At 47.8% G+C, this 25610-nt stretch overlaps 1 protein-coding gene across 1 annotated transcript in view; it reads left to right on the top strand.

Moving 5' to 3' along the window:
- HSDL2 (hydroxysteroid dehydrogenase like 2) overlaps positions 1–25610 on the top strand; it is a 101044-nt gene that overhangs the window by 31329 nt on the left and 44105 nt on the right. Inside the window, exons 4-6 of the mRNA XM_075338781.1 lie at positions 7867–7965; positions 14177–14275; positions 19882–19996. Coding sequence (XP_075194896.1) covers positions 7867–7965; positions 14177–14275; positions 19882–19996 — 313 coding nt within the window. The remainder of the gene's footprint in view (positions 1–7866; positions 7966–14176; positions 14276–19881; positions 19997–25610) is intronic.

Raw genomic sequence — 25610 nt, 5'->3', positions numbered from 1 at the left:
TGCTCCCGCTCATATAATATGCACAGCCGCTGTCCAGCAGTGTGGTGTTGAAACTGCACCACGGCGATGGGCTGGGGGAGCGGCACATATTATATCTGCCTGCGCTCCCTTTGATCGCACATGCACCCCTGTGTTAGCTATGGCCCCTATGCTGCTGCCCATAGTAAAATAAAAAACTCTTTACTCACCTCCTCCAGCGTGTCTCCCCGGTCTCCCTCCTGCTGCTGTGATCAGGCACGCAGAGATATCTCTCTGTTGTGCCGATCACATGACCGACTCTGAGAAGTAGGAAGTGCAGGAGACAGGAGGAGCTCAACCCCACGGAGGGACACACGAGGGAAGACAGTGCTGGAGAAAGTAAGAAAAGAGTTTATTTTACTAAAAGCAGCAGCATGGGGGCGATATCAAACACAGTGGGCCGTGTGCCAGCCACAGTGGGTCGTGTGCCAGCCATAGGGGACATGTGGCATCACTGGGGAATGTGTACCAGCACAAAGGGGCTATATTTAATATAAGGTGGCCATATCCAGATTAAGCGGGCTAATTTTAGGATGGGGGGGCTATGAGGGACATATAACCTATATGATTTGTTAGACGGACACTGGCATTATAAGACGTACCCCATTTATTAAAAAATTCTCTATTCCTTCACCAAATTTGGGGGTGCGTCTTATAATCAGGTGCGTCTTATAAAGCGAAAAATACGGTAATACATTTTTTTCTGGAGATATTCCACATTATGTACTTAAACATCATGGGTGCCAATAATGATGAGCAGGACTGTATGTGGCAGTGCTAAAAGCTGCAGATGTAGTGTCCCTTTCATTAGTCAAATATTCTATACACTTTCTATATTTAAACTTTGGGAAATCCAATAAAGAGATAATTAAGAAGTAGGACTATTGAAGAACTTCTTTGGGCAACCCATCTTCACATGACTGGTCCATTGAGTATTGCTCTTGCAACAGGTAAATAATCAGAGACAGTTTGGTGTCCGACAAAGAAAAGAACTGATTACAGATTTTATAGTGTGTGTGTGTGTGTGTAATATATATCTCTGTAGTATAGTAACTGTCTGTCTTTCTCCCAGTCTCCTTCTGTCTCTGTCTGTCTGCCTGTCTCTGTTTGCCTGTCTGTTTCTGTCTTTGTCTCTGTGTCTGTCTGTCTCTGTGTCTCTTTCCCTGTCTGTCTGTGTCTGTCTGTCTCTATCTCTGTGCCTGTGTGTGTGTCTCTCTCTAGCTGTGTCTCTGCCTGTCTCATTTCCCCCGCCTGTCTCGTTTCCCCATCTCGTTTCCCCATTTTTGTCTTTCCCTTTCTGTCTGTCTCTGTTTGTCTGTCTCTTTTTTTTTCTTGTCTGCCTGTCTTTCCCTGTCTGTTTGCCTCTCTCTTTCCCCATCTGGGTCTCTGTGTGTATCTGTGTGTCTTCTGTCTCTTTCTTTCTGTGTGTTTCTGTGCGTCTGTTTCTGTGCGTCTATTTCTGTCTCTCGCTCTATCAGTCTCCCCACCGACATCTTATTACCTCACACACAAGCTTCTTATACTTAAAAATGTATTTTGTTCCTATAGCAACAAATCACAGCTGCAATTAATAACCTATAGCTCCCACCTCCATTCACTTTAATGGAGGCAGGTTTTTTGGAGAATAACTGTAAAGTGCAGGGTTAAAATTTCCGGTCAAAACATAGTCTGATGTTCCCTGAGAACTATCACAAATGACGTTCTTGGCCATGTGCAATGAAACTGGGTGTAGGTGTATGCTCTGCAGTTTCATCAGTGCACTGCTTGTGCCCAGAGAGGTATCAGTGACACTTATCCCGCTTCAATGAGGTGGGCTGCAAAGCGAAATCCGCATCAAGAATACCTACCTAGTCATGCGCAGTGTGCCGACCGATTTTAAGTCGGGAAGTGTTCACTTGGCTTCATTCCACATGGCCTGGAAGGCAGCACATAGTGTGAGAGTTGCTTAGCCCTGATGATCACATTGCTGCTGTCGTGTTTGTTAATGAAGCTCTTATGGGCACAATGGAGGACTAACCTGTGGAAATCTATGCCCCATGAGATTAGTTCAGGCTGATTTGATACCCCATGGGAGATTGAAAACTTTGATTTTTCATACTTAGAAATGTACGACACATACGGTAATTTAACTTTTATAATCCATGGATATGCAGAGTGCTGTGCAAAAGCTTGAGGCAGGTGTGTGGGGAAAAAAATGCTGCAAAGTAAAAAATATTTTTTTTTTAGAGTAGAAGTGGTTAAGTTTATTTTTATCAATTAACAAAATTCTTTTTTGTTCATTCACATTGCAATCTAAATCATATTTTTGCAAAAAGGTAAGAAGCTGTCTCACCTCGTCACGGTGTACCCATCTGAGACAGTCCCTAACCTACTAAAGTTAAAAACCTATTCTGTACCTGACTTGTGTCATGTCCAAACTTCAATATGAATGGTAAAGTGGTCAGCTGGGTCCCAGATTAAATACACAGCAAAAAGCCATTCATATTGAAGTTTGGACATGACACAAGTCAGGTACAGAATATGTTTTTAACTTTAGTAGGTTAGGGACTGTCTCAGATGGGTACACCGTGACGAGGTGAGACAGCTTGTTACCTTTTTGCAAAAATGTATATACTAAGTACCCTGTTATTAAGCACTTGCAATTTATTTATTTATAGTCAGGGTATTTTTCCTACAATTTTTCTCCTTGGTTTTTTTCTAGTCTTGAGGCTGCAATTCACATGCTTGTAATGTTGCATGTTTATTGAACATTTGTTACAGCTCAGTTTTTGTTTTTTTTGTCCGGCGTGCCCCAGCGGCAACAAATCTCTTGAAACACGTCCGGGTGAAGAGACTATTCCCCTGCGTCCATGCCCTGGCGACTGAGAAAGTCTGCTTCCCAGTTTTCTACGCCCGGGATGTGAACTGCGGAGATGGTGGAGGCTGTGGCTTCCACCCACAGCAGAATCCGCCGAACTTCTTGGAAGGCCTGACGACTGCGTGTGCCGCCCTGGTGATTGATGTACTCCACCGCCGTGGCGTTGTCCGACTGAATTCGGATCTGCCTGCCTTCCAGCCACGGCTGGAACGCCTTTAGGGCTAGATACACTGCCCTTATCTCCAGAACATTGATCTGAAGGGAGGACTCTGGCTGAGTCCAGGTGCCCTGAGCCCTGTGGTGGAGAAAGACCGCTCCCCACCCTGACAGACTCGCGTCCGTCGTGACCACAGCCCAGGATGGGGGCAGGAAGGATTTTCCTTTCGACAGAGAAGTGGGGAGAAGCCACCACTGAAGAGAGACTTTGGCTGCCCGAGAAAGGGAGACGTTCCTGTCGAGGGACGTCGACCTCCTGTCCCATTTGCGGAGAATGTCCCATTGGAGTGGACGCAGATGAAACTGCGCAAATGGAACTGCCTCCATTGCTGCCACCATCTTCCCTAGGAAGTGCATGAGGCGCCTCAAGGGGTGTGACTGGGCTTGAAGGAGAGATTGCATCCCTGTCTGTAGTGAACGCTGTTTGTCCAGCGGGAGCTTCACTATCGCTGAGAGAGTATGAAACTCCATCCCGAGGTAAGTTAGCGATTGGGTCGGAGTCAATTGTGACTTTGGGAAATTGATGATCCACCCGAACCTCTGGAGAGTCTCCAGAGCAGTATTCAGGCTGTGTTGGCATGCTACCCGGGAGGGTGCCCTGACTAGAAGATCGTCTAAGTAAGGGATCACCGAGTGTCCCTGAGAGTGTAGAACTGCCACCACTGTTGCCATGACCTTGGTGAAGACCCGTGGGGCTGTCGCCAGGCCGAAAGGCAGAGCCACGAACTGAAGGTGTTCGTCTCCGATGGCGAAACGCAGGAAGCGCTGATGCTCTGGTGCAATCGGCACGTGGAGATAAGCATCCCTGATGTCGATTGATGCTAGAAAGTCTCCTTGGGACATCGAGGCGATGACGGAGCGGAGAGATTCCATCCGGAACAGTCTGGTTTTCACGTGTCTGTTGAGCAGTTTGAGGTCCAGAACGGGACGGAATGATCCGTCCTTTTTTGGCACCACAAACAAGTTGGAGTAAAAACCGCGACCACGTTCCTGAAGGGGAACGGGGATCACAACTCCTTCTGCCTTCAGAGTGCTCACCGCCTGAAACAGAGCATCGGCTCGCTCGGGGGGCGGAGATGTTCTGAAGAAACGAGTCGGAGGACGAGAGCTTAGCTCTATCCTGTAACCGTGAGACAAAATGTCTCTCACCCATCGGTCTTGGACATGTGGCAACCAGGCGTCGCAAAAGCGGGAGAGCCTGCCACCGACCGAGGATGCGGTTTGGGGAGGCCGAAAGTCATGAGGAGGCCGCCTTGGGGGCGGTTCCTCCGGCGGTCTTTTTAGGACGTGACTTAGACCGCCATGAATCAGAGTTCCTCTGGCCCTTCTGTGGCCTGTTGGACGTGGAGAATTGAGACCTGGCTGAGGGCCGAAAGGACCGAAACCTCGGTTGTATCTTCCGTTGCTGAGGTCTGTTTGGTTTGGACTGGGGTAAGGACGAGTCCTTTCCCTTGGATTGTTTAATGATTTCATCCAATTGCTCGCCAAACAGACGGTCGCCAGAAAATGGCAAACCGGTTAAGAACTTCTTGGAAGCAGAGTCTGCCTTCCATTCGCGTAGCCACATGGCCCTGCGGACTGCCACTGAATTGGCGGATGCTACCGCTGTACGGCTCGCCGAGTCAAGGACGGCGTTCATGGCGTAGGACGAAAAAGCCGATGCCTGAGAGGTTAAAGACACAACCTGCGGAGTAGAGGCACGTGTGACTGCATTAATCTCAGACAGACAAGCTGAGATAGCTTGGAGTGCCCATACGGCTGCGAATGCCGGAGCAAAAGACGCGCCTATGGCTTCATAGATGGATTTCATCAGGAGCTCTATTTGCCTGTCAGTGGCATCCTTGAGCGATGAACCATCTGCCACTGCTACTATGGATCTAGCCGCGAGTCTAGAGACTGGAGGATCCACCTTGGGACACTGAGCCCAACCCTTAACTACGTCAGTGGGGAAGGGGTAACGTGTGTCATTAAGGCGCTTAGTAAAGCGCTTGTCCGGAAAAGCTCGGTGTTTCTGGACTGTATCTCTGAAGTTGGAGTGATCAAAAAACGCACTCCGTGTACGTTTGGGAAACCGAAATTGGAATTTCTCCTGCTGAGAAGCTGACTCCTCAATCGGAGGAGCTGGAGGAGAAAGTTCTAGCACCTGGTTGATGGACGCTATAAGGTCATTTACTATGGCGTCCCCTTCAGGTGTATCAAGATTGAGAGCAGCGTCAGGATCAGAGCCCTGATCTGCCACATCCGCTTCATCCTCCAGAGAGTCCTCATGCTGAGACCCTGAGCAGTGTGATGAAGTTGAGGGAAGCTCCCAGCGAGCCCGCTTAGCCGGTCTGGGACTGCGGTCCGTGTCGGAGTCCTCACCGTGGGACCTAGGAGTCACCCCAGGAGCACTTTGCTGCTCCGACCGAGGGGGGGCCTGGGGGCAATGAGTCAACAGTGCCCGGGGCCTGTGTTACCGGTCTGTGCTGCAAAGCTTCAAGTATCTTAGCAGACCATCTATCCATAGACTGAGCCATGGATTGAGAAAGTGACTCAGAAAGTTTCTCAGCCAACACTGCAAACTCTGTCCCTGCCACCTGGACAGTGGTAGCCGGTGGTTCTACCTGGGCCGAGGGTCCCACCAGTGGCTGAGGCTCCGGCTGAGTGAGTGTCACAGGGGCCGAGCATTGCACACAATGAGGGTAGGTGGAACCTGCAGGTAACATAGCCGCACAAGAGGTACAGGTTGCAAAATAAGCCTGTGCCTTGGCACCCTTGCTTTTTGCGGACGACATGCTGTTGTCTCCTCTTAGAGCAAACAGTGAGGGTATATAGCCAAAAGCAAATAATGCGGCCGAACAGAGTAAATGTATACAATATAAGGATATATATATACACTTCGGCACCCAGGGGGGCCAGCACCTAGTAACAGGTGCGGCTTACCGACCGCCCTCAGCGGTTGTGTGTCCACCAGATTCCCTGCCTGGGCCTCCCAGAGCTGTGGAGCTCGGCTGAAGTTCTCCACCGGCAGAAGTGCTGATAGTAATGGCTGCTGGCGTTCTGAGAGGAGGAGGGAGCCGTGGGCGTGCCTCAGAAAGTGCGGGAATCTGGTGCCCCGCAGTGCTCAGTGAGGGGGGAGGAGGATACCTGAGTATGCTCCAGCCCTCACCGCTGACGTCCAGTATAGTGTCCCGCCCTTACCCCTGACTGGCAGGCCCGGGGGCGGGAGTATGCGGTACTAGGCCGCAAAAGCCGGGGACTAAAGTTAGTAACGTGGCCGGGAAACAAGCGCGGTCGGCGCGGTAGTCCCGGTGACAAAAACACTCAGCAGCTGCTGCAGCGTCCGTTACACAGACGCTCTATGCGCCGTCCCCAAGGGGACAGAGTACCTCAGAGTAGCAGGGCCTGTCCCTGATGATACCCGGTCTCCTGTCCGTCAGATTCCCCCAGGGGCTGCGGAGGGAGCCCGGTCCCACTGTATGGTGACCGGTTAGGATCCCACTTCACCCAGAGCCCCTAAGGGATGGGGAAGGATAACGGCATGTGGCTCCAGCCTTTGTACCCGCAATGGGTACCTCGACCTTAACAGCACCGCCGACCAGAGTGGGGTGAGAAGGGAGCATGCCGGGAGCCCTGTTAGGGGCCCTCTTTTCTTCCATCTGATAAAGTCAGCAGCTGCTGCTGACTAAAATGTGTAGCTTGCGTGAATGTGTCTGCCTCCTTCAACACAAAGCAAAAAAAAACTGATGGGCCCGTGATGCACGGGAGGGTGTATAGGCAGAGGGGAGGGGTTACACTTTTTAAAGTGTAATGCTTTGTGTGGCCTCCGGAGGCAGAAGCTATACACCCAATTGTCTGGGTCTCCCAATGGAGCGACAAAGAAAAGTATTTCTAAAGATCTTTTATCATATGCTAATGAGCGAGGGCACTAGTCCCCTGGGCATTAGTTCCCCGACCAGTCGTCCATCATTAGCATGTTAGCACATACACAGGGGCGTATTATCATGCTAATGAATACGCAGCATCACAGGATGATCTCACTCACCTCTGCCGCTATCATGTCTGATTGGGGATTTCGGCTCAGTGCGCATGGCCCCGGAGTTTGGGTCATGCGTACTGTGAAGTTGGGTGTACGAGTCCTGGCTTCAAACTGAAGTAGTGGGCATGATCCAAACGTCATGGTCATGCGCACTGAGCCGAAATCCAGCGATGGCAGTGGAGAGGTGAGTGAGACCCATCCTCTGATGCTGCGTATTCATTAGCATGATTGTACGCCCCTGTGTATGTGCTAACATGCTAATGAGGGACGACTGGTCAGGGAACTAACGCCCAGGGGACTAGTGCCCTCGCTCATTAGCATACAATATAAGATCTTTAGAAATACTTTTTCTAAAGATCTCTTTATCTATGCTAGTGTATACAGTGACGGTTAGGCAGGGATTAGCAATATACACCCAGAACTGCTCGTGGTTGAGGGTGCATATTGCACCTTACAGGGTCCCTTTAATACAGTTTCTAATGACATTTGCCTGTAAGTTTGTAGTTGTTATCCTGCTGCAAAATACATTTGGAGCTAATCTGAGGCCTCCCTGATGATATTGCGTGATGGATAAGTATAACTTATGTAGCTTCTGACAAATGGATGGCAAAATTTGGATGGAAATGTTCCAACTTGTCCAGCAATATGGATACAATCCATCGATTCCCTACGTTTTCTGGCTAGTATGTCTTTGAAATGTGAAATTGTTTTAGGAATCCTAAATAACCTGACTACTCTGTGTATTTTCTCTATATAGTTGAAGCTGCTGGTGGAAAGGCTTTACCTTGCATTGTCGATGTGAGAGATGAACATCAGATCAGCGAGGCCGTGGAAAAGGCAGTGAAAACATTTGGAGGTATTACATTTCTGTTAGGATGTATGCCCTCATACTTCTATGTCAAAATAAATTGCCATTTCTTATGTCTTCTTCACACCTGGAAGCCAACATAGCAAAAGCATAAGGCTGTGTTCACACTGGGCATCTTTTACTGCATTTTTGAGGTCACAAAGATGTACCTATCTGCATGCATTTCCTTCTCCCAGCAAAGCCTATGAGATTTCTATGTTGTTGTCTACACTATGCATCTTTTTTTTTTTTTTAGCTGCAATATGCAGCATGTAAATCTTTTTGCATTTTTGAGGCCTTGCAATCAACAGATTTGACTTAAAAAAAACGCTTTGGGCAAAATGTAATAAAAATGCATGCGTTTTTGCCATGGATTCATTTTTTGGGGGCCAAAAACATTGCATCTTTGTGGTTAAGAAAAGATGCAGTGTGTGAACATTGCCTAACAGTAATGCGGGCTTTACACGAGACTATATATCGTGCGATATGTCGTCGGGGTCACGGTTTTCGTGACGCACATCCGGCATAGCGCACAACGTCGTCTCGTGTGACACCTCCGAGCGACGCAGTATCGCTCACAAATCGTGAGTCGTCTACTCGTCGTTAACTTTCATAATATCGTTTATTTTCATAGGTGCAGGTTGTTCATCGTTTCCGTGGCATCACACGTTGCTCCGTGTGACAACACGGGAACGATGAACACAGCGTACCTGCATCCCACGGCACCCGCCTGCTTAATGGAAGGAAGAAGGTGGGCGGGATGTTTACATCCCGCTCATCTTTGCCCCTCCGCTTCTATTGGCTGCCTACCGTGTGACGTCGCTGTGACGCTGAACGTCCCTTCCACTTCAGAAAGTGGACGTTCGTCACCACATCGAGGTTATCCGGAAGGTAAGTACGTGTGACGGGGGTTAAACGAGTTTGTGCGCCACGGGCAGTGATTTGCCTGTGACGCAAAAACGACGGGGGCGGGTATGATCGCTCGTGCTATCGCACAATAGATCGGCTCGTGTAAAGCAGGCTTTTATACTCCATACACTTGGACCAATAATGTTAATCTCTTATTCTTTCTAATAAGAGTAATTTCATGGATAATGTAATCCTTTTTAGGCAGATGCTTTGCTTTCTTGGGTAAGTGTGTTGGGTCACATTTTAATCACAAGCTCATTTCAAACAATGACGCCCTCTCCACCACCACAAAATAATTTACCATTGACAGTGACCCACATAATTACTCCTATCAGAAAGCAATTGGACAAACCTCACGGTGTGTAAGATCAATATTCTTCAGGTTATAAGCACACCCACCCACAGCAGAATCCGCCGAACTTCTTGGAAGGCCTGACGACTGCGTGTGCCGCCCTGGTGATTGATGTACTCCACCGCCGTGGCGTTGTCCGACTGAATTCGGATCTGCCTGCCTTCCAGCCACGGCTGGAACGCCTTTAGGGCTAGATACACTGCCCTTATCTCCAGAACATTGATCTGAAGGGAGGACTCTGGCTGAGTCCAGGTGCCCTGAGCCCTGTGGTGGAGAAAGACCGCTCCCCACCCTGACAGACTCGCGTCCGTCGTGACCACAGCCCAGGATGGGGGCAGGAAGGATTTTCCTTTCGACAGAGAAGTGGGGAGAAGCCACCACTGAAGAGAGACTTTGGCTGCCCGAGAAAGGGAGACGTTCCTGTCGAGGGACGTCGACCTCCTGTCCCATTTGCGGAGAATGTCCCATTGGAGTGGACGCAGATGAAACTGCGCAAATGGAACTGCCTCCATTGCTGCCACCATCTTCCCTAGGAAGTGCATGAGGCGCCTCAAGGGGTGTGACTGGGCTTGAAGGAGAGATTGCATCCCTGTCTGTAGTGAACGCTGTTTGTCCAGCGGGAGCTTCACTATCGCTGAGAGAGTATGAAACTCCATCCCGAGGTAAGTTAGCGATTGGGTCGGAGTCAATTGTGACTTTGGGAAATTGATGATCCACCCGAACCTCTGGAGAGTCTCCAGAGCAGTATTCAGGCTGTGTTGGCATGCTACCCGGGAGGGTGCCCTGACTAGAAGATCGTCTAAGTAAGGGATCACCGAGTGTCCCTGAGAGTGTAGAACTGCCACCACTGTTGCCATGACCTTGGTGAAGACCCGTGGGGCTGTCGCCAGGCCGAAAGGCAGAGCCACGAACTGAAGGTGTTCGTCTCCGATGGCGAAACGCAGGAAGCGCTGATGCTCTGGTGCAATCGGCACGTGGAGATAAGCATCCCTGATGTCGATTGATGCTAGAAAGTCTCCTTGGGACATCGAGGCGATGACGGAGCGGAGAGATTCCATCCGGAACAGTCTGGTTTTCACGTGTCTGTTGAGCAGTTTGAGGTCCAGAACGGGACGGAATGATCCGTCCTTTTTTGGCACCACAAACAAGTTGGAGTAAAAACCGCGACCACGTTCCTGAAGGGGAACGGGGATCACAACTCCTTCTGCCTTCAGAGTGCTCACCGCCTGAAACAGAGCATCGGCTCGCTCGGGGGGCGGAGATGTTCTGAAGAAACGAGTCGGAGGACGAGAGCTTAGCTCTATCCTGTAACCGTGAGACAAAATGTCTCTCACCCATCGGTCTTGGACATGTGGCAACCAGGCGTCGCAAAAGCGGGAGAGCCTGCCACCGACCGAGGATGCGGTTTGGGGAGGCCGAAAGTCATGAGGAGGCCGCCTTGGGGGCGGTTCCTCCGGCGGTCTTTTTAGGACGTGACTTAGACCGCCATGAATCAGAGTTCCTCTGGCCCTTCTGTGGCCTGTTGGACGTGGAGAATTGAGACCTGGCTGAGGGCCGAAAGGACCGAAACCTCGGTTGTATCTTCCGTTGCTGAGGTCTGTTTGGTTTGGACTGGGGTAAGGACGAGTCCTTTCCCTTGGATTGTTTAATGATTTCATCCAATTGCTCGCCAAACAGACGGTCGCCAGAAAATGGCAAACCGGTTAAGAACTTCTTGGAAGCAGAGTCTGCCTTCCATTCGCGTAGCCACATGGCCCTGCGGACTGCCACTGAATTGGCGGATGCTACCGCTGTACGGCTCGCCGAGTCAAGGACGGCGTTCATGGCGTAGGACGAAAAAGCCGATGCCTGAGAGGTTAAAGACACAACCTGCGGAGTAGAGGCACGTGTGACTGCATTAATCTCAGACAGACAAGCTGAGATAGCTTGGAGTGCCCATACGGCTGCGAATGCCGGAGCAAAAGACGCGCCTATGGCTTCATAGATGGATTTCATCAGGAGCTCTATTTGCCTGTCAGTGGCATCCTTGAGCGATGAACCATCTGCCACTGCTACTATGGATCTAGCCGCGAGTCTAGAGACTGGAGGATCCACCTTGGGACACTGAGCCCAACCCTTAACTACGTCAGTGGGGAAGGGGTAACGTGTGTCATTAAGGCGCTTAGTAAAGCGCTTGTCCGGAAAAGCTCGGTGTTTCTGGACTGTATCTCTGAAGTTGGAGTGATCAAAAAACGCACTCCGTGTACGTTTGGGAAACCGAAATTGGAATTTCTCCTGCTGAGAAGCTGACTCCTCAATCGGAGGAGCTGGAGGAGAAAGTTCTAGCACCTGGTTGATGGACGCTATAAGGTCATTTACTATGGCGTCCCCTTCAGGTGTATCAAGATTGAGAGCAGCGTCAGGATCAGAGCCCTGATCTGCCACATCCGCTTCATCCTCCAGAGAGTCCTCATGCTGAGACCCTGAGCAGTGTGATGAAGTTGAGGGAAGCTCCCAGCGAGCCCGCTTAGCCGGTCTGGGACTGCGGTCCGTGTCGGAGTCCTCACCGTGGGACCTAGGAGTCACCCCAGGAGCACTTTGCTGCTCCGACCGAGGGGGGCCTGGGGGCAATGAGTCAACAGTGCCCGGGGCCTGTGTTACCGGTCTGTGCTGCAAAGCTTCAAGTATCTTAGCAGACCATCTATCCATAGACTGAGCCATGGATTGAGAAAGTGACTCAGAAAGTTTCTCAGCCAACACTGCAAACTCTGTCCCTGCCACCTGGACAGTGGTAGCCGGTGGTTCTACCTGGGCCGAGGGTCCCACCAGTGGCTGAGGCTCCGGCTGAGTGAGTGTCACAGGGGCCGAGCATTGCACACAATGAGGGTAGGTGGAACCTGCAGGTAACATAGCCGCACAAGAGGTACAGGTTGCAAAATAAGCCTGTGCCTTGGCACCCTTGCTTTTTGCGGACGACATGCTGTTGTCTCCTCTTAGAGCAAACAGTGAGGGTATATAGCCAAAAGCAAATAATGCGGCCGAACAGAGTAAATGTATACAATATAAGGATATATATATACACTTCGGCACCCAGGGGGGCCAGCACCTAGTAACAGGTGCGGCTTACCGACCGCCCTCAGCGGTTGTGTGTCCACCAGATTCCCTGCCTGGGCCTCCCAGAGCTGTGGAGCTCGGCTGAAGTTCTCCACCGGCAGAAGTGCTGATAGTAATGGCTGCTGGCGTTCTGAGAGGAGGAGGGAGCCGTGGGCGTGCCTCAGAAAGTGCGGGAATCTGGTGCCCCGCAGTGCTCAGTGAGGGGGGAGGAGGATACCTGAGTATGCTCCAGCCCTCACCGCTGACGTCCAGTATAGTGTCCCGCCCTTACCCCTGACTGGCAGGCCCGGGGGCGGGAGTATGCGGTACTAGGCCGCAAAAGCCGGGGACTAAAGTTAGTAACGTGGCCGGGAAACAAGCGCGGTCGGCGCGGTAGTCCCGGTGACAAAAACACTCAGCAGCTGCTGCAGCGTCCGTTACACAGACGCTCTATGCGCCGTCCCCAAGGGGACAGAGTACCTCAGAGTAGCAGGGCCTGTCCCTGATGATACCCGGTCTCCTGTCCGTCAGATTCCCCCAGGGGCTGCGGAGGGAGCCCGGTCCCACTGTATGGTGACCGGTTAGGATCCCACTTCACCCAGAGCCCCTAAGGGATGGGGAAGGATAACGGCATGTGGCTCCAGCCTTTGTACCCGCAATGGGTACCTCGACCTTAACAGCACCGCCGACCAGAGTGGGGTGAGAAGGGAGCATGCCGGGAGCCCTGTTAGGGGCCCTCTTTTCTTCCATCTGATAAAGTCAGCAGCTGCTGCTGACTAAAATGTGTAGCTTGCGTGAATGTGTCTGCCTCCTTCAACACAAAGCAAAAAAAAACTGATGGGCCCGTGATGCACGGGAGGGTGTATAGGCAGAGGGGAGGGGTTACACTTTTTAAAGTGTAATGCTTTGTGTGGCCTCCGGAGGCAGAAGCTATACACCCAATTGTCTGGGTCTCCCAATGGAGCGACAAAGAAAAGTATTTCTAAAGATCTTTTATCATATGCTAATGAGCGAGGGCACTAGTCCCCTGGGCATTAGTTCCCCGACCAGTCGTCCATCATTAGCATGTTAGCACATACACAGGGGCGTATTATCATGCTAATGAATACGCAGCATCACAGGATGATCTCACTCACCTCTGCCGCTATCATGTCTGATTGGGGATTTCGGCTCAGTGCGCATGGCCCCGGAGTTTGGGTCATGCGTACTGTGAAGTTGGGTGTACGAGTCCTGGCTTCAAACTGAAGTAGTGGGCATGATCCAAACGTCATGGTCATGCGCACTGAGCCGAAATCCAGCGATGGCAGTGGAGAGGTGAGTGAGACCCATCCTCTGATGCTGCGTATTCATTAGCATGATTGTACGCCCCTGTGTATGTGCTAACATGCTAATGAGGGACGACTGGTCAGGGAACTAACGCCCAGGGGACTAGTGCCCTCGCTCATTAGCATACAATATAAGATCTTTAGAAATACTTTTTCTAAAGATCTCTTTATCTATGCTAGTGTATACAGTGACGGTTAGGCAGGGATTAGCAATATACACCCAGAACTGCTCGTGGTTGAGGGTGCATATTGCACCTTACAGGGTCCCTTTAATACAGTTTCTAATGACATTTGCCTGTAAGTTTGTAGTTGTTATCCTGCTGCAAAATACATTTGGAGCTAATCTGAGGCCTCCCTGATGATATTGCGTGATGGATAAGTATAACTTATGTAGCTTCTGACAAATGGATGGCAAAATTTGGATGGAAATGTTCCAACTTGTCCAGCAATATGGATACAATCCATCGATTCCCTACGTTTTCTGGCTAGTATGTCTTTGAAATGTGAAATTGTTTTAGGAATCCTAAATAACCTGACTACTCTGTGTATTTTCTCTATATAGTTGAAGCTGCTGGTGGAAAGGCTTTACCTTGCATTGTCGATGTGAGAGATGAACATCAGATCAGCGAGGCCGTGGAAAAGGCAGTGAAAACATTTGGAGGTATTACATTTCTGTTAGGATGTATGCCCTCATACTTCTATGTCAAAATAAATTGCCATTTCTTATGTCTTCTTCACACCTGGAAGCCAACATAGCAAAAGCATAAGGCTGTGTTCACACTGGGCATCTTTTACTGCATTTTTGAGGTCACAAAGATGTACCTATCTGCATGCATTTCCTTCTCCCAGCAAAGCCTATGAGATTTCTATGTTGTTGTCTACACTATGCATCTTTTTTTTTTTTTTAGCTGCAATATGCAGCATGTAAATCTTTTTGCATTTTTGAGGCCTTGCAATCAACAGATTTGACTTAAAAAAAACGCTTTGGGCAAAATGTAATAAAAATGCATGCGTTTTTGCCATGGATTCATTTTTTGGGGGCCAAAAACATTGCATCTTTGTGGTTAAGAAAAGATGCAGTGTGTGAACATTGCCTAACAGTAATGCGGGCTTTACACGAGACTATATATCGTGCGATATGTCGTCGGGGTCACGGTTTTCGTGACGCACATCCGGCATAGCGCACAACGTCGTCTCGTGTGACACCTCCGAGCGACGCAGTATCGCTCACAAATCGTGAGTCGTCTACTCGTCGTTAACTTTCATAATATCGTTTATTTTCATAGGTGCAGGTTGTTCATCGTTTCCGTGGCATCACACGTTGCTCCGTGTGACAACACGGGAACGATGAACACAGCGTACCTGCATCCCACGGCACCCGCCTGCTTAATGGAAGGAAGAAGGTGGGCGGGATGTTTACATCCCGCTCATCTTTGCCCCTCCGCTTCTATTGGCTGCCTACCGTGTGACGTCGCTGTGACGCTGAACGTCCCTTCCACTTCAGAAAGTGGACGTTCGTCACCACATCGAGGTTATCCGGAAGGTAAGTACGTGTGACGGGGGTTAAACGAGTTTGTGCGCCACGGGCAGTGATTTGCCTGTGACGCAAAAACGACGGGGGCGGGTATGATCGCTCGTGCTATCGCACAATAGATCGGCTCGTGTAAAGCAGGCTTTTATACTCCATACACTTGGACCAATAATGTTAATCTCTTATTCTTTCTAATAAGAGTAATTTCATGGATAATGTAATCCTTTTTAGGCAGATGCTTTGCTTTCTTGGGTAAGTGTGTTGGGTCACATTTTAATCACAAGCTCATTTCAAACAATGACGCCCTCTCCACCACCACAAAATAATTTACCATTGACAGTGACCCACATAATTACTCCTATCAGAAAGCAATTGGACAAACCTCACGGTGTGTAAGATCAATATTCTTCAGGTTATAAGCATAATTATTCCATAGATCTGCCTTCAAATGTCCCTGTTGATATCATTGATGTTTGTTTTCTTGCAGCACAGAAAATTACGGAGATGTATACTAGAGAAGTAAAAGGGATGTTTGTTTTAAAATAAAAATAAAGAGTTGTCTGTGATTTATTATTTTTTTTTTTTTTTGTATTTAGTACTTAAAGTAAGCTGCAAAGAGTACCTGGGAATCATTCACTTCTATGTTCTGCATGCTGTGATGCTACCACTAGGGAGCTCAGGAACTCCGGGAGGATGTAGTGCTCCTAATTGCAGTTTAGCGCAAGCTCACTAGAGGTCACAAGCAGTTCAGGGATGTAATATAGTGGTCGATAAGCCGAAGGTGAGTGCTGGAATGTCACGTCTGTACAGATGAGCAAGCGAAGCCGCGGTCAAGTGAGAGCTGGGGGTTGGAAAGCCAGGAGGTCAGATCAAGAACCAAAGGGAAGCAGAGCACAAACTGGGGTCAAAAGCAGAGAGGACAAGTAAGTATAGAGGAGGGAGTGGAGAAGGGGATAACAAGCCGAGGGCGTGTAGGGAGACGGAAGTCAGACAAGACGTGACGGACGGAGGTCATGGGAAGGAGTACTGGGTAGCGGGCAAGATCAAAACAACTCAATGGAACCAGGAAGCGCACAATATTACCGGAACGATTACCGGCGGCGTTCCGAGAGAAACAACTCGTATATAAACCAGCATGACCCCCCCCCCCCCAGAACGAGGCAGAACAGAATAGGCTCCTCCCAAATGACCGAACCCCCGGAGGATACTGACTGCAGGAAAACAAACACATGCAGTGGCTTTGCAGGAGCGAGTGATATATGGCAGATGTAATCACTGAAACTAGCGATTAGGCTGCAGCAATCAAATAATGTACAGGATGTGATCAATTCAGGAATGGCTGAAGACTCAGGAAAACACTACATTTATAGCCTAAAGGGCACTTTACACGCTGCGAGCGTACCCGTCCCCGTCGGTTGTGCGACACGGGCAAATCGCTGCCCGTGGCGCACAACATCGCTTACACCCTTCACACTGACTTACCTTCCCTGCGACGTCACTCTGGCTGGCGAACCGCCTCCTTTCTAAGGGGGCGGTTCGTGCGGTGTCACAGCGACGTCACACAGCAGCCGTCCAATAGAAGCGGAGGGGCGTAGATGAGCGGGCGGAAGATCCCGCCCACCTCCTTCCTTCCTCATTGCCGGTGGACGCAGGTAAGGAGATGTTCGTGATTCCTGCGGTGTCACACATAGCGATGTGTGCTGCCGCAGGAACGACGAACAACATCGTACCTGCAGCAGCAACGATATGAAAAGGAGCGACGTGTCAACGATCAACGATTTTTGACGTTTTTGCGATCGTAGATCATCGCTCCTAGGTGTCACTTGCTGCGATGTCGCTAACGACGCCGGATGTGCGTCACAAACACCGTGACCCCGACGATATATCGTTAGCGATGTCGCAGCGTGTAAAGCACCCTTTAGGGGTGGATTCCTACCTTGCAGATGAACTATCCCATTCATCTGAATTGAAGTTGCAAAAAAAAAAAAAAAAAAAAACCCCACATGCTTGCCACCAAACCTACTCTCTTCAGATGAAAAGATCTGATTTTTAGCCACCTTTTGCAATAAAATCTGCTGCATGTGAATCCAGAATAAGGCTACCCAAGACCATTGCAGTTTTGTTGGTGGAATTGGCAGACAATCTAATGAGGCATGTCAGACCTCACTTTCATTTAGGTAAAACTGATTGAAGTGAGAAAACCCCTTTGAAAATCTGGTGTCTATAACTTTGATTTATACTACAGTTTACTGGATATTACATTTAAAGGGTCATTCTTATCTTCATAGATGAATATTGTCGGATAGTACTTGTACAACCAAACACTTTTGCTATTAACTGCACATAAAATTTGCATAGTAGAGATGTGAATCACTGCCTAGGAAGCTGGCCGTCACTGCGGTCTACCATGTAAGCACTGCTCTGAAGCTACCCATGACTAGGCGGTAACAGCACACTCCCGTGGATCCTGCCTACCATAAAAAAAAACGTACAAGCTGTGTATGTTCTGCTGTTAGTAGCAGTGGTCAGTCTCCAAGACAACAAGCTATAAATAAGTGTTACGCTACTTTCACACATCCGTTTTTTTCCATCAGGCACAATCCGGTTTGTGCCTGATGCAACGGATCCGTCGCAGATTGTGTAAAAACTGATGCGACGGATCCAGCAAAAAAAAAACTGATTCCTTTTTGTTTTTTTTTTTTTTTTTTCATACCAAAGGGAGGGAGAGAGAGAGAGACCCCATCATCACCGCACACACGCAGGCACTAGCGCCCCCATCATCACCGCACACACGCAGGCACTAGCGCCCCCATCATCACCGCACAAACGCAGGCACTAGCGCCCCCATCATCACCGCACACACGCTGGCACTACCGCCCCCATCACCGCACACACGCAGGCACTATCGCCCCCATCTGCACCGCACACACCGGCACTACCTGAGTGACGTCATCGCTGACAGCGCCACTCCAGTTGCTCTGTCGAGCTCACAACGAGCAGCGGTGTTCTACGGCCGCTCCTGTCGGCTTCCGATGTAGCAGAGCTTAAAGCGTTGTGGGACCTCGTGTGGATTACGCCGGACCTGGAGGGGTATTTGGGGATTTATAAAGTAGTGAAAGAGGGTGTGGTGTTTTTTTGTTTTTTTTTGTTTTTTTGTCTTTTTTTCTGTCAAATAAAGGATTTTTCGGTGTGTAAATGTTTATTTACTTTCACTACAGATTAATCATGGAAGGTGTCTCATAGACAACTGCATTGATTAACCTAGGACTTAAGGTACCGTCACACATAACGAGATCGCTAGCGAGATCGCAGCTGAGTCACGGTTTCCGTGACGCAGTAGCAATCCCGTTAGCAATCTTGTTATGTGTGACATCTACCAGCGATCAGGCCCCTGCTGTGAGATCTCTAGTCATTGCAGAATGGTCCAGGCCATTTTCTTCAAAGGTGATGTCCTGCTGGGCAGGACCCGTCGCTGTGTTTGACACTGTGACAGGGTCACAGTGACTGCTGAGATCGTTATACAGGTCGCTACTGCGACCTGTATTGTTCCTGCATCGCTGGTAAGATCTGACTGTGACATCTCACCTGCGACCTCCCAGCGACTTACCTGCGGGATCGCTGGTAAGTCGTTGTGTGTGACTGGGCCTTTAGTAGCAGTTATAGGCTGCCATTAACTCCTTATTACCCCGATTGCCACCGCATCAGGGCAATTCAGGATGAGCTGCGTAGAGTCCCTGAACTGTCGCATCTAATGGATACGGCAATTCCGGGCAGCTGCTGGCTGGCTCTCCATAACTTGGGGCTCCCCATCCTGAGAATACCAGCCTTCAGCTGTGTGGCTTTAGCTTGGCTATATCAAAAGTGGGGGGGACCGCACGTCGTGGTTTTTTTTTTTTTTTTTTTTTTCTTCTTTTCATGGATTTATTTTACTGCACTGTATAGACCTGGCTGTGATTGGTTACACTGAGACAGTTGTCACTCAGCATGGGGGCTTGTCTAACTGCAACCAATCATAGGCGCCGGTGGGCGGGGGAAGCAGTGAATACTAGATGGAATAATGAGCGGCCGCCATTTTCAAAAGCAGGAGAAGCCGCCAGAGCAGTGTGACAGCTGTGCCGCGCCCGTGATCGGTGAGTATAAAGGAGGGAGAGACAGACGTACCAACCGACACATCAACAGAGAGAGAGAGACTATTTGCACAACGTCTGGGCATGCCCAGAAACAAAAAACGGATCCAACGTTTGTTTACGGCATATGCTGGATGACGCTGAATCCGGCGCCCATAGGCTTCTATTATACAACATGCCGAATGGCGTTATATTAGGCGTGGTCCGTTTTTTCGCTGCATGCTGCGTCCTTTCCGGCCGCCGGACAAGGATTTTTCGACTGATCTGGCACACGCTGGATGCAAAGCAAGGGCATCAGGTACAATCCAGTGCTCTTACAGTTCAATGAGGGAAAAAACGCATCCGGCGACGGATCAGTTTTTCGCCGGATTGTGCCTCACGGCAAAAAACGGATGTGTGAAAGCAGCCTTAGTGTATCAAGAATAGCTAAATATTTTAATAACCAATGAATTGCAAAATTTGCTTAAAAGCATTATTTGACACATCCATTTATGAAGAAAGTAATAACCCTTTAACTACCACCTGCTGTTTCTTTTATATTTGAGTCGAAGAGAACAAATTTATGCATTTACTACAATTTATTTCTTTTTTTTTCATTTACTTAAACAGGTATAGATATCTTGGTGAACAATGCTAGTGCCATTAGCTTGACCAACACTGTGGATACTTCAATGAAAAAAGTTGATCTCATGATGGGAATCAATACCAGAGGAACATATCTGACGTATGTAGCACTTGAAAAACTTTCATATTAAAACCGACGACAAGTAATCGTAACCACTGATGATGCGACCAGGCTGGCTGTAGTAATGGGTTTAGGTTTTTAAATGGGGCTGAGCAAATCCAACCAGTAAAGTTTTGATGTTCGTACTTGACACCTACAGTAGTGCCCAGTGCTCGAACTCTAACGTTTCACGGATGCTGTTTTGATGCTGAATACAGTTTGTTGAAAGGCTGCAGCACAGCCAATTAACAAGCTTTCGGCATGGGAAAGATGCCTGGATGTCGCTGGGAACAAAATAAAAAAAATTACGTGGGGTCCCCCCTATATTTGATAGCAGACAAGATAATGCAGACAGCTGCGGCCTGCAGTCTTCAGCTGTCTGCTTTACCTTGGCTGTTTATCAAAAATAGAGGGGATCCCACACGGTTTTGTCTTGTTTTTGGTTTTTAATTAATTTATTTAATTAATAAAAAAATAATAATAATGGCATGGGGTCCCCTTATTTTTGATAACCAGTCAAGGTAAAGCAGTACATTGGGGGCTCAAATTATCAGGCATGGAAGCCCATGGTTATCGGACTCTTCCCAGGTTAAAAATAGCAGCACACAGCCACCCGAGAAGTGGTGGATCATTTAGATGCACCAATTCTGGCGCTTTGCCCGGCTCTTCCTCATTTTCCTGGTGGCGTGGCAATAGGGGTAATATTTTTGTAGTTGATGTCCGCAGTACTAACCTAGTAAGTGAAGAAAAAAAAAATGCAGGAAGAAATAGTTTATTTGAATAAAGACTCCTTCGTTCACCAATTTATTAGTTTAAAAAAATACTCAAAGTTTAGATGTAATAAAGCAGGAGAGAAGCAAAGTCCTGCACCACCGCAGATTACCTGCAATATCGCTTGCGGTACCGCCTGTGCCTGTGCTCGGGTGGAGAGCCTGGAGGGTCCGACAATCCAAAAGCGGGGTGCTGGTCATAAGACAAAGTCCATTGATGAAGCGTGAGAGTAGAAAGAGACCGCACTCAATCCGCTGTGAAGGATTTCTTTATTCAAACACGTGCAGAGTGGAGGGCTGGAGACACACTGTGAGCTGGCTCCTCAAGAATGGACGACAGCTGTTTCGCCCAAATTGGGCTTCCACAGGTCCACATGTGGAGCCACGGCTACACCCCTTTTAAAGGAGTGCTCACAGATTGCCCCAGACCACATAAAAACAAATAGGAGATTTATGTATGCATATAAAATACATGTATCCATTTCCATACATGAATTTACAACAAATTTTAAACATGTAAAAGAACACACTTGAATAAAATGAAGCAATGGGTGATAGACAGGCAGAACTGTCATAGGAACACGGATATCAAACATGTAAAAGAACACACCTGAATAAAATGAAGCAAAGGGTGACAGACAGGCAGAACTATCATAGGAACACGGATAGATCCACACGATCGTTTAAACCTTGCGGGCCCTGTGCCCCATAATTAATAATTAACCTAGCCTCCTCTTGTAGCAACAATTTGTGCAGGTCGCCCCCCTTCAAAAGGAGGGAGACCTTTTTGAGGCCGGCAAAACGCAAAACGTCGGGGTCACCATCATGACAATCCTGGATATGGGAAATTAATCTGGGAGAACCTTTCCCTGATGTTATTGAACTATAATGTTCCCTGAATCGCACATATAAGCATCTTATAGTCTTGCCTATGTAGAACCTGCCACAAGGGCAGAGCACCACATAGACCACAAACTTAGTTTTACATTTTTTAGATATTGAGGTTTCTATCAAGGAGGGCGATATTTGTACAAGGTTGTTCAGAAAGCCGACGGCATCAAACTCCCTTCTTCATTATCAAAGTGCCCACCCCCTCCACATTAAGACGGGTTTGCCCTACAGTCAATTCCTGAGAGTACGTAGAGCAAACAGTTCAGAGGAATCTTTTTTTCAACAATCTCAGGAGTTGAAGATTAGATTACATCAAAGAGGTTACCCAAAAAAACTGATTGATTCGGCCTGTGAGAGAGCTAGATCAGACGGCGCCACGTCTGTCCGTAAAAACCGCACCAGAAAATGTGTTGACAATTTGGGTAGGTTTGTCTAATTTTAAATTTGGACCTCTGGAGCATGCCATTAGAACTGCTCTTTGCAGAAATTGGCATATTTTGAAGAATGATCCGGCTTTATCTGACAGGACAATGTCCAACCCTTTGGTATCGTTCAGACGATGCGGCAATTTGCGGGACAAACTTGTGAGGAACAGACTTACCAATTCGACAACTTGGCTAGACAAATGCTGCCCACCAGGGAATTACCGATGCGGTCAGTGTCGTTTTTGCAGCCAGCATTTAAAAGGTCGCTCCGTACAAGTCGGCCCGCACTTGCACACTGTCCATCAATTCATCTCATGTAAAACTAAGTTTGTGGTCTATGTGGTGCTCTGCCCTTGTGGCAGGTTCTACATAGGCAAGACTATAAGATGCTTATATGTGCGATTCAGGGAACATTATAGTTCAATAACATCAGGGAAAGGTTCTCCCAGATTAATTTCCCATATCCAGGATTGTCATGATGGTGACCCCGACGTTTTGCGTTTTGCCGGCCTCAAAAAGGTCTCCCTCCCTTTGAAGGGGGGCGACCTGCACAAATTGTTGCTACAAGAGGAGGCTAGGTTAATTATTAATTATGGGGCACAGGGCCCGCAAGGTTTAAACGATCGTGTGGATCTATCTGTGTTCCTATGATAGTTCTGCCTGTCTGTCACCCTTTGCTTCATTTTATTCAGGTGTGTTCTTTTACATGTTTGATATCCGTGTTCCTATGACAGTTCTGCCTGTCTATCACCCATTGCTTCATTTTATTCAAGTGTGTTCTTTTACATGTTTAAAATTTGTTGTAAATTCATGTATGGAAATGGATACATGTATTTTATATGCATACATAAATCTCCTATTTGTTTTTATGTGGTCTGGGGCAATCTGTGAGCACTCCTTTAAAAGGGGTGTAGCCGTGGCTCCACATGTGGACCTGTGGAAGCCCAATTTGGGCGAAACAGCTGTCGTCCATTCTTGAGGAGCCAGCTCACAGTGTGTCTCCAGCCCTCCACTCTGCACGTGTTTGAATAAAGAAATCCTTCACAGCGGATTGAGTGCGGTCTCTTTCTACTCTCACGCTTCATCAAAGTTTAGATGTAATCCAATGGTGTAATGTCCCACAAGGTCCATCTAATCCTATGGAGCTTCGTTCTGAGAATGAGACTCCATAGATCACTTGCGGTGAGGAGCAGGCACAGTTGGTGTGAGAAATTCCATGCCTGCTGCTTACTGCGAGTGACCGAAGGATCCTTGACTATATTGGAATGTCAAGGATTTTTATAAAATTAATAAATTAATGAATGAGAGTGTGGGGTGAGTATTCAAATAAATATTTTTTTTCGTGTGCTTGTTGTTTTTTATATAATATTATATATATATATATATATATATATATATATATATATATATATATATATATATACAAAAAAAAAAACTTTTCACTTACAGGGTTAGTAATGGAGGTGTCTGATAGACTCCTATCCATTTCTAACCCCTGGGCTTACTGAGAACTGATCCTACACAACTCACATCAACCGAAAACTATTACCCTGATTGCCACTGCGCCAGGGCATTGGAAGAGGCGGGCAAAGCGCCAGAATTGACGCATCTCATGGATGCGCCACTTCTAGAGTAGCTGCTATTTTTCGGCTGGGAAGCGCCAAATAACCAGGGGGCTTCCCAGCCTGATATTACCAGCCCCAGCTGTCTGTTTTACCTTGACTGGTTATTGAAAATAAAGGGACCCCACAATGTCTTTTTTAAATTATTTAATTATTTAATAATAATTTTAACAAAATGGCATAAGATAATCTCTATTTTTTTTTTTTTTTTTTTTTTTTTTTTTTTTTTGATAACCAACAAAAATAAAGCAGACAGCTGAGGGCTGCAGCCCACAGCCATCTTCTTTTCCTTTGGTTATCAAACATAGGGATATCCCATGCCCTTTTTTTCTTAAATTATTTGTTTGCAGGACAGATGTCTTGCGTTTTTTTTCTCCAATTTTGCTTCCTTTTGCAGCTCCTTAGCCCTTACTAATCCCAATTTAGATCACAAAAGTTCATATCACCTTATATTAGACATTAATGGCTCTGTGTTGAGTTATTTAGAGGGTGCACCAAATTTAGGGCATGCGCACACGTGTGCGTATTGCATGCATTTACGCTGCGTCTAGCACTGCAACAAAAACTCATGCGTCCTGCGTCCCCAGCACAATCTATGAAGATTGTGCATAATCCATCTGTATGTTGCGTTTGAGAACGCAGCGATTTGGATGCTGAAATTTTGATCCAAATCGCTGCGTTCACAAATGCAGCATATCACTTCTTTCATGCGCTATGGATGCAGCTCCCACTCTGTCTATGGTGGGGGCAACATCCCGAGCGCATGAAATCGGCATTTTTTCTGCAGAAACACTACATCCATTGATCCAGTGTTTCTGCAGGGATTTGAAGCGCACATGAGCTGTCAAATCACTGCAGAATATTCTGCAGTAACACGACGCAACGTGCGCACACAGCCTTGTAACTCGCACATCACCTGGACTGGCCAGCGTCTCTCCTGACAGGACCATGTCAGCTGCATAGAAATACATTAAGCTGACATGCTCCTGTCAAGAGCAGGCGACACAATCCTCGCGCGAGTCACATGCAAGTACGACTCTAGATGTTAGTGCCACAGTTTATTGCAGAGGCCAGTGGACCCCAGGGATGTGTGTACAGTGCGTTTTGTTTTATAACATCGCAGCCAAAATAGAAGCTTAAACTGAATGTGATGGTAGGACCAGTCCACCTAAGCCGTTTATGTGACCATATATGTTACAGACAGCCAGCTGTAATGCTGAGGTATATTTTATTTAGCTATCAGTCAAAGGCGGGGGCGCGGTTACTGTAGCTGGCTGCAGACCTGTAACTAGAGGTCCAAGGCTGCTGGGAAGAATAAAGTACAGTTCCTCCTAGCAGCAAGAATCTAAGTGCGGCGGCGGGCATTTTCAGAATGCTATTCACATGCAGATTAACTCCATACCTGCGGGTTAATAGCATTATTTTACATAAAATCATGTATTACTTCATTATCATCCAATGGCAACCTCTTCCCCCCCCCCCCCCCCCAAAAAAAAAACCCCTTCCTAACCAGAAAAATCTGTTGTCTGCCTAATGTCGGTGGTGAATACAATCCCATTTTTTAACGTTCTTTTGACATGGATGTTGGCAATGTTTCTATGCTAGTCTAATAAGGTGTTTTGTTTTTTTTTATCAGTACAGTAATCGCCAAGTATAGTATTTCTTTAAAAATACATTTCATAAAATTAAGACATGATGCTTACTGGCTAGTGCAGCATGGTTGCTCTTTGTTTAGCGCTGTTGTTTTGCTGCTTTGGTTCAGATCTAATTAAGGACAACATCTGCATGGCGTTTGTATATTTTCCTGTATTTACGGTGCTTTACTTTTGGTCACCATCATTTTCCCCACACAGCAAAAATATTCTTCTCCAAGACGTAAAGCGCTAGGGTAAAGTTTCTAAATTTG

The sequence above is a fragment of the Anomaloglossus baeobatrachus genome, chromosome 1, assembly GCF_048569485.1.
Source record: "Anomaloglossus baeobatrachus isolate aAnoBae1 chromosome 1, aAnoBae1.hap1, whole genome shotgun sequence".
Taxonomy (NCBI): Eukaryota; Metazoa; Chordata; class Amphibia; order Anura; family Aromobatidae; genus Anomaloglossus; species Anomaloglossus baeobatrachus.
This window is presented reverse-complemented; position numbering and strand designations above follow the sequence as displayed.